The 9338-nt window shown below is 26.1% G+C and overlaps 2 protein-coding genes across 3 annotated transcripts; both read left to right on the top strand.

The window, feature by feature from the left end:
* On the top strand, nucleotides 1–3210 carry LOC124920389 (activating signal cointegrator 1). 2 transcript variants are annotated; one of them, XM_047460872.1, is made up of 4 exons: nucleotides 1–151; nucleotides 940–1587; nucleotides 1653–1751; nucleotides 2733–3210. In XM_047460872.1, exons 1-4 carry the CDS (start codon nucleotides 134–136, stop codon nucleotides 3090–3092), a joined length of 1125 nt encoding a protein of 374 aa, XP_047316828.1. In that variant the 5' UTR covers nucleotides 1–133; the 3' UTR covers nucleotides 3093–3210. The 2 variants fall into 2 exon arrangements, with proteins under 2 accessions (XP_047316828.1, XP_047316827.1); XM_047460871.1 differs by having other exon boundaries at nucleotides 1–207.
* Nucleotides 3211–5765: 2555 nt separating this feature from the next.
* On the top strand, nucleotides 5766–7293 carry LOC124918101 (transcription factor TCP14-like). The gene is made up of 2 exons (XM_047458353.1): nucleotides 5766–6954; nucleotides 7246–7293. The coding sequence occupies exons 1-2, from the start codon at nucleotides 6013–6015 to the stop codon at nucleotides 7276–7278; spliced, it is 975 nt and encodes a 324-aa protein (XP_047314309.1). The 5' UTR covers nucleotides 5766–6012; the 3' UTR covers nucleotides 7279–7293.
* The last annotated feature ends 2045 nt before the right edge of the window (nucleotides 7294–9338 follow it).

Below are 9338 nucleotides of genomic sequence, written 5' to 3'. Positions count from 1 at the left end.
AATTAAAGATTTTGATCTTTGTTTAAGACCTAGAAGAGAAAGTGAGAAATCGAGAGAATGGAGTCATCGGGCAGTTGGCTAGAGAAGGCGCTACTTGATCTCTGTAAGAGAACGGAGACCGGCTTGGATTTGGATGGTGAAGTCATATCAGGTCTCGTCTCATACTGTGAACTCGCTTCTCCCGTCGACGCCAAGGAATATCTTGATGTAATTCAATTCCATCTCTTCCTCATTTTTTCCTTTACCTGTTCAATCGCGTTTCTATATATGGATCCGTTCAATCGTATCTGTGTTTTTATCTGTTAACGAATTTCAATTTGATTCAGAACTGCTTAGCATTGAATTGTAAGATATTTTGATGAAACTGATAGGCCTAGTTGTTCGTTGTTAGTATTTGAGATTCTGCAAAGAAATTAGGTTAACTACCTTCAGCTCCATCTTTAGTGACTTCTGCAACTGTTCAATTATATGTTAGCTCATCAAAACGTGAAGATTCATACATTAGAGCTAATGCATAAAATCCTTGTGTATTTTGGTACATTTATCCTCACTGTCTTTGTTTGGCTAGTTTGTGACAGATGAAGATTTAATCCCTAATAAGATAGAAGCATTGAATTGAATATTCCAACATCCCTTGATTTATTCTCTTAGCTATCTGTAATCCTGTGTTCCTTATAATTTGAAATGAAAACCAGTTCATCAGCAGAATTCCTTATATCCTACATCACTCCATGTCTCTTGTCCTTGAGTTGGGATAATATCGTGAAATCTGTTTCAACCAATGGTTTTTTGCTGCATTTTTTTGCAAGGTTTTAAAGTTGGATTATGTGTTACACTTACAATATCTTATGCCTTTCATTTTGTTTGAATACCAAATGATCTGCCTTTTTAATCACATAAGTTGATTGGTTCAATACGTGCTACATTCTGTTATTGTAGAATATCATAGGCCAGGAAATAGGTAAAACTGCGATAGAGGAGTACTTGAAGCGGAGAGGCTATCACAGCATCCCCAGTAATACCTCAGAAGCCTCAACCTCAAGGTTACAAGCATATGTCAAACCGCCTTCCAATGAGTTAGTTGGTGGAAATAAAAAACCCGTTAAGGCATTAAAAGATGCAACAGTTATCAATAATCAGGAGAAACGGGTTCCAACTGCGACCAATGGTTCAACAAGAGGCAACCAAAAGGAAAATCAAAATAATTCTAGGAAGAAAAAGTCTGGTAAAGTAATTTCTCTGGCTGAGGCAGCAAAAGGATCAATTGTTTTCCAGAAAGGAAAACCATGTTCATGCCAAGCCCGAAGTCATCGCTTGGTGAGCAACTGTTTGTCTTGTGGAAAGATTGTATGTGAACAGGAAGGGGAGGGACCTTGCCACTTCTGTGGTGCACTTGTTCTGAAAGAAGGAAGCACGTATGCTGGTCTTGACGAAGGCTCATTTCTTCTAAATGATGCTGAAGCAGCAGCTGAAGCTTATGCAAAGAGGTTGGTCGATTATGATCGGAATTCAGCTGCTCGTACGACTGTTATTGATGACCAAAGTGACTATTACGAGATTGATAGCAATAGCTGGCTCTCTATTGAGGTAATTGTTCCTCAAAAATTATCACTATCAGTATTCCTTAGTACTAATTGTTTGTATTGTCGCAGGAAAAGGAGCTTTTAAAGAAGAAAAAGGAAGAAATTGAACAAGCTGAACTTGCTATGAAGAGCAAAGTGAAAATGTCCTTTGACTTGGTTGGGCGCAAGGTTTGTTCAACCTTAAACTAACCCTCCTATTTTGCCTTAATTTTTCCTGCATGTCCATACTATTTTTTTGAAACAACCCCATTTAGAAACACTTAAGCCTTGTTTGATCTTGAGTTATTTGAATAACCAATTAGTTTATTTTCGAATAACCTTGTTTGAGGTAGGTGATAAAATATCGGGTTATTTATGTAAAAAGACATTAAGGGTATAAATATATAATGAATATTTTTTTAAAGAAAGTAGAAGATATTTTTGGTTGATGATTTGAATGATGGATTGATAAGTAAATTGTTGATTTGATAAATTCAAATCATCAAACAATGCCGAAATGTTTCTATATTCTGATCTAAAACAATCATTAACTTTTTTAATCTATGTCTAACTAAGTTTAGTTTCCAAACATAATCTCGTCTATATATACGTTCTTGGATCCTGATTTTTGTAACCATGTGTTTCCCAAATGGGTAATTATCTCAAATTGTTTATTAGATGAAATACATAATCAATACATGTTTTTTAAATAGACTCATAGTATCTTTAGACCATGTGATTGGTTTCTCAACAAATAGAAACAACCATGTATTTTTTTTTTGTGTGACCCGGGTGGCTAGCACTACCCCCTTTAATCAGAGCATTTTTAGTGGGAATCGAACCTGAGGCTTTTGGTCTACAAGGTAAGGTAAGAACCATTGTCAAGTTACCCTTGTGTGTTTAATATCTATACAAACAATCATACAATTGTTCCATACAAACAAGAAAAATACTTGTTTCTAAATGGCTCAATTGTATCTCTTAGGCCTAGTTTGATCTTGGGTTATTTGAATAACCAAGTGTTTATATTCAAATAATTGAAGTGGAAATATTAGGTTATTAGGGTAAAAAGACAATATGGGTAGAAATATGTCATGATTTATTTTTCATCTAAAAAAATATGGTTGATAATTTGGATGATGTGATTGCTGATTGAATGACGAGTTACAGGTGCTTATAAATGAGGACGATACATCGGAATTGGAAACGAACAACCACATACTTCGGCCACTTAAAGATCGAGAAATCAATAGGATTAAACCAAATCCATTTCTGGAAATCCAACCGGTCTACATTGATCCAGGCAACAAGAAGAGAACACCTACTAAACGGGAGAACTCGAAGAACAACAAGGGCTCATCAAGCAGCAACATGTGCTTTGAGATAAGCGGGAGAGTTCAACATGATCAAAACGATTTGAAACGTTTTATTGTTGATAGTCAGCAAAGTGGAGAAACTTGGGGCAAACCGGCCACATCAAGCAAGTCGCATGTGGACGATGACAAAGAATGTTCTCTCGATTACGACTAAAACCTTTCGCTAGCTTTTCCGACAATTGAGAAGTCTGGTTTAATTTGTTCTATATCATGGTTATTATTGTTATCTGTCATTATCCAATGTTATTATACTAAGAAATGTTTTTGTTTTTTTACAAAAATACTAGAATGGTTACCTTGAGAACAAAGTGTACTTCTGCTCAATCTAGATTCTAGGTTTACGGCCTGATTTCCAAAATTGGTTTATTAAATACAACACTAATAAACAAATATATTTATTTTTATACTTAAATCTTTTTATATTATGTGATTTATTTTCCAAGAAGTTGACAAAATATTTTATCATTGTTTTCGAACCAAATTTATTGTCAAATATAAATGTTTATGAGAATAAAGTTTTATTTTATTTTAATTATATATAAGTGTGCAACTTAAACATCTACAGAAAACAATTTCATTTTAAACAATTTTCATATACTAGTCTCAAATTATTGTAAAAAAAATATTAAAACCATATTAATGCTAAATTTAAACTTATAATAATGAAATAAATTAATGTAACTCTTATTCATTTTTATTTATTTATTTTTAAAAATTTCCTTTTGTAAATTTTTTAAATCATAAAGTTTGGGTTAATTTTTAAATTTATATTATAAGGCTTTTCTTTGGTTTGAGTTAAACAAAATTAAACATTATTTTACTCTTTTCTTATTTATTATATTATTTAATTTATTAATTAAAATATTAAAATATTTTTATCTTAATATATTATTTATTATTATTATATATATATTAATACTCTTTAATTTTTTTTTTTATCAAAAATAATAATTACTTCCTTAAAATCATAATTATTATTTTTTTCTTCATTTAAATTATTATAAAAAATTATATATCCGTACAAACTCTTAAAATTTGTTTATGTATTCATGTAACTTATAATTATATCATATATATTAAAATGAAATTATTATTTGAAGGACTTGTTTGATTAATTAGTTATTGGGATAAAATTTAGTTTTTATTAAAAAAAATTTAATCATTACATTATCAATATAATCTATCTATTTATCTCTTAAAATATCAAAATTATTCTTTACTTTTTTAAATATAAAATTAATTATTAAATAAAAATTTAGAGAAATAAAGAATATTTTGATTAAAAATAAATAAAATTTAACTTTTTTTTTCGCCTTTTAATTCTAATTTTTAGAATGGTTGGAGGTGAGTATGATAATTTAAAAAATTAAGGAGATTTTTAAAATAAAATTATCACCCTTAATTAAAAAAAAAAAGTTAGAATATTTTTAGTCTTGTTATATAATATCATAAATCTATAATTAGAATGGAGTAATGTTTCACTTATTATTTATTTGTTTTTTTTATTATTTTTTTTAATAAAATTAAAGATAATAGTAAGATATTAATTTTTTTTTGTTAATTTCAAATTAGAAATGGTAAAAAGCATTGAAACATTTTAAAAATAACATATTATGAATATTGTATTATAAATTATCTATTTTATAAATTTAAATATAATAATAAATTATTTAAATATATATATATATATATTATAAAATATACACTTATTGTATATTTTAAATAATTATATATATATTTATTAATGTTGTAAATTGAGTGGTTGAGAATATGGTGAAGCATAGATTGGTTTGAATAAATATGAGATAACTTGAAGTATCTTCTATGAACATTCCTTGGATTAATTAACATAACCTCTTTAATTGTAATGGTAAGTGGGTTTATATATATGAAATTTTATAATCGATCATATTAGTTTTAGGTTGATTAAAATGTAAAAAGAATAGTCAAAAATAAAATAAAATAAATAAATAAATAAAGGCAAATGGAAATGATTGTGTGACTGAAATGGGACCCACCTATATTTCTCCTTTGATAAATTTTCATGTCATGGTAGCGGGACCCACACTTTATTAAATCATCTTTATGGATTGAATGAATGAAAATTCAAAGAGGCATCCCACGTGGACGTCTGAACCAAAGACTTTCTCATGTTTTTTGTTTTTTATTTTTTATTTTATTTTATTTCCAATACTAATAAAATTACCATTATATATATATAAATATATTTTATTTAGATACAAAATTGATTATTCTAATAAATATAAAATATTATTTTTTAAATAATAAAAAATACTGTCTAAATAAATTCTCAATTTCTTTATATAATTTTAAGATTGATAAAAAAATACTTTTTAAATATAAAATAATACATAAAGTTAAGTGACAAAATATTTAAATGCTATAGTCTACGTGGACGGACGTAGAGACAATCAGACTAATTCCGCTAGTAAAATTAATTGGTTAAATATGTTTGCGATTAATATGTTTAATGTCACACTCAAATAAAGAAACATAATATAGTGTTTAAAAAAAATTATGAATAATAAATAAAAAAAATAATATATTTTTGAAAGAGATAATATTTTGGATTTGTAAATTAAAATTTAATATAAAATAATTTTAAAAGTTTTATTTTACTCATAAAGAAAACACTATAATGTTTTGTGTGAGTAAATTAAAATTTAATATAAAATAATTTTCAAAATTTTAGTTTACTCATAAAGAAAACACTATTACAAATTTTGCAATATTAAATTATATATAAGATTAAAGGTAAATTATCAAGATAATTGATTATAAGAGGAGGGTATAGTAAAACTCTCTCTCTCCATATAATAATTCTCACTCATTATCTTTTCCCTGCTTCAAGCTTTGCACTCCTCATTACCTTATCCTCACACTCTCTCTCACACACTGACACACACACACACTCACAGTTTCATCAAATCAACAATTGGATCTAACCCATCAAAGAAGAACAACAACAAAGACACAAACTTTCTTCATTTTGATAGAATCAGACGATCGAAAACTCTGTCTGTAAATAAAAACAAGAAGAAGCTGATGTGATCATGGAAGAAGGCGGCGATGATGATCTTCACCACCACCACAACCACCACCGTTCAAATTTCCCATTCCAACTCCTAGACAAAAAAGAATTAGACCCACCACGAGAACCCTCTCTAGCAATCTCAACAATCTCCGGCGCCACCACAACCACCACCACCGCCGCCGCCGGCGAAACATCCACCAAGAAACCACCTCCTAAAAGAACATCCACCAAAGACCGACACACAAAAGTCGACGGCCGTGGCCGTCGTATCCGCATGCCTGCTCTCTGCGCCGCCAGAGTTTTTCAACTTACACGTGAACTTGGTCACAAATCTGAAGGAGAAACCATCGAATGGTTATTACAACAAGCTGAACCCGCCATCATAGCCACCACCGGTACCGGCACGATTCCGGCCAATTTCACTTCACTCAATATCTCCCTCCGCAGCTCCGGTTCTACCTTGTCTGTACCTTCTCATCTCCGATCTACTTCTTATTTCAATCCAAATTTCCCTCCTGCTTCAAGAAACCTCAATTTTCATCCGACCCAGAATCCAATTCTACATGGGAAATCGGAAAGAAACAGTCTTGATTTAACGGATGGCACAGAGGAGGAAGATACAATTAGCCGGAAAATTCGGCCGGAGGAACATGAACATGATGGTAATAGTTATTTAGTACAATCGAATTCAGGGTCGATTCCGGCGGGTCATGGATCTATGGCGCCGGCGAATATTTGGATGATGCCTAATTCAATTAATCAAACAATAAGTGGCGATCCAATTTGGAGTTTTCCTCAAATGAACAATAGTGGTTTACATTTCATGAACTTTCCAACTCATCTTGCCTTACTGCAAAATCAACATTTGACGGCTGGAATTGGTGCCGGTGCCGGCGCCGGCGATAGCAACGGCGGCGATGTACATCTTTCGGATGTAAACCCTTATAATAGGGGGGCAATTGTTAGCAAACCTGAAGATGATAGAAATGATACAACAACAAGTCATCATTCATAAGTGAATTAATATATTTGTGTTGTTTTGAGTTTTCCTAATTATCATCATTTCAAGATTCTTTATTTTTATTTTTATTTTTATTTTTTATTGTGTGTTATATAATGTTTTTTTTGGGGGGATTTGGGGACTTTTGCAATAGAGTTCTTCAATTGCTCGATTTAAACTATATAGACTTTGATTGTATTGTTTTCTTATACATATTGGATTAATGTTGTTTAATTGAATATATTAATGTAGGTCATCAAGATGTTGGTTAATTTGGAGCTTTAATCAAGTAAGTACAAATGTCTTATGTATTTGGTGGAGACTATGTTAGATTACTTGGCATAGAATGTCATAAATACAATGATTTATGTGAAGAATTATGATATGATAATTTGATTACAATCCATTAAGTTAACTCATTTGGTGAGAATAATTGTTAGTCATTTTAACTTCTTAAACTTAATTATTATACTATAATATATATTATAATGAAATTCTTTAAAATCATGAAATTCTTTAACTTAGATATATTCTAAATTAAAGAATTTTGAAAATTTGTAACTTACATACTTTCTCAAAGTTAAAATTGAATTAGTAATTTTTATTTTAATAAAAACTGCTATTTTAACTTATAAATATAGGGTAAACTTTACAAATATTATTAGTTTTTAATAAAATATTTAGTGCATGATACATGCCATGTATTATAATGTTTATTGCATCATTATTATCTATGTTTATTATTATTAAAAAAAAAAAATGTTTATATGTTATTATTATTATTGTTAGGTTTTTCTTTCTGGGCCAATTTAATATTTGGATAGAAATTGGATTATGGGCCCAAAGTCAAGTGCTATTAGCCTCTTGACTTTCTTTGCATAACAAATATAATTTATTTTATTACTTTATATATTTATTTATTAATTTAATAAGTTATATTTTTATTAATTTAATAATTTAATAAACTATTTATACAAATTAGTATTGTAAAAAATAATTTCTATTTATTACTACTATTATCTTTAATTTTGAACAAAAAAAAAAAAATATATTTTAATTTATATAAATAATTTATTTTTGTTATTTTTATTATAATTTTATAATTATATATTTTTATTTTTTAATATTATTTTTTATTTAATAATTTAACAAATATTTATTTTTTATATTATTATATAAATTTATTTTTATTTTTATTTTATATATTGTTTTTATGTATTTATAAAATTCTATTTTTTTTTTTTTATAATATTGGTGTATCACTTTAGTTTATTAATGAATGATATTTCTAAATTTATATTCTAAAAATGATTTTAAAATAAAATTTTAATTTTAAAATAATTTTAAAATAAATTTATATATTATAAACATTCTTTCATATTTTTTTTATTAAATAAATTTTATGTTTTAAAATAATTTGTTATCATAATAATTTATTTAATATTATTACTTTTTTTAAATATAATTTTTTTAAATTATATATATTTTTAAATTATTTAATTTTTTTCTTAAATAATTTGATGTTTTAGTTTTAAAATATTAAAAAATATTTAATAATATTATTAATTTTAAATTTATGTTTTTAAAATACATTTTTATATACTAGTATAATAAATTTATATTATTTTAAATTGAAATAATTTTATTTTATTTCTTCCATATTATACTTATTTTCATTAATATTTTAATTTTATATATTAATTTATGAATAAATATTATTTAAAAAAAAGAAAAAGAAAACATTTAAAATGTTGGTATTATTAGTTATTTATATTTTTATGTTATAAAAATATTTTTTATTATTAAATATATTAATTTTTTTTTTATTTTTTTTTTATAATAATTTATTATTTTATCATTATTATATATTTAATTATATTTTATTTTCTATTTAATAAAAATAAATAAATTATAATAACTTTAAAATAAACTTATTATTATTTTCTAATATTTATCTAATATATATATATATATATATTATATTTCATTTATTTAAATTTTATTAATTTTCGAATTTTTTGTTTTCTAATAATAATATTTATATTTAATTCTCTATTTTTAATTAAAAAATGCATTTATGGTTTATAAATTATATTTTATTTTTTTAGAATATATTTTAAATTTACTATTTCATTAAAAATTAAAAATTAGTTATTTACATAATTTTTATCAACTATTTAATTTTTTTATATTTGAAAAACAATTTTAATTTACATATAATTATAATTATTGTTGTAACATATTTCATTATTTTAAATTAATAGTTTTTTATTTCAAATTTATTTATTTATGTTTAATTTATTATTTGTTTAATTTTTCAGAAATAATATATAATTGTTTCTTAT

Source organism: Impatiens glandulifera, chromosome 1 (genome assembly GCF_907164915.1).
Source record: "Impatiens glandulifera chromosome 1, dImpGla2.1, whole genome shotgun sequence".
NCBI lineage: Eukaryota > Viridiplantae > Streptophyta > Magnoliopsida > Ericales > Balsaminaceae > Impatiens > Impatiens glandulifera.
This window is presented reverse-complemented; position numbering and strand designations above follow the sequence as displayed.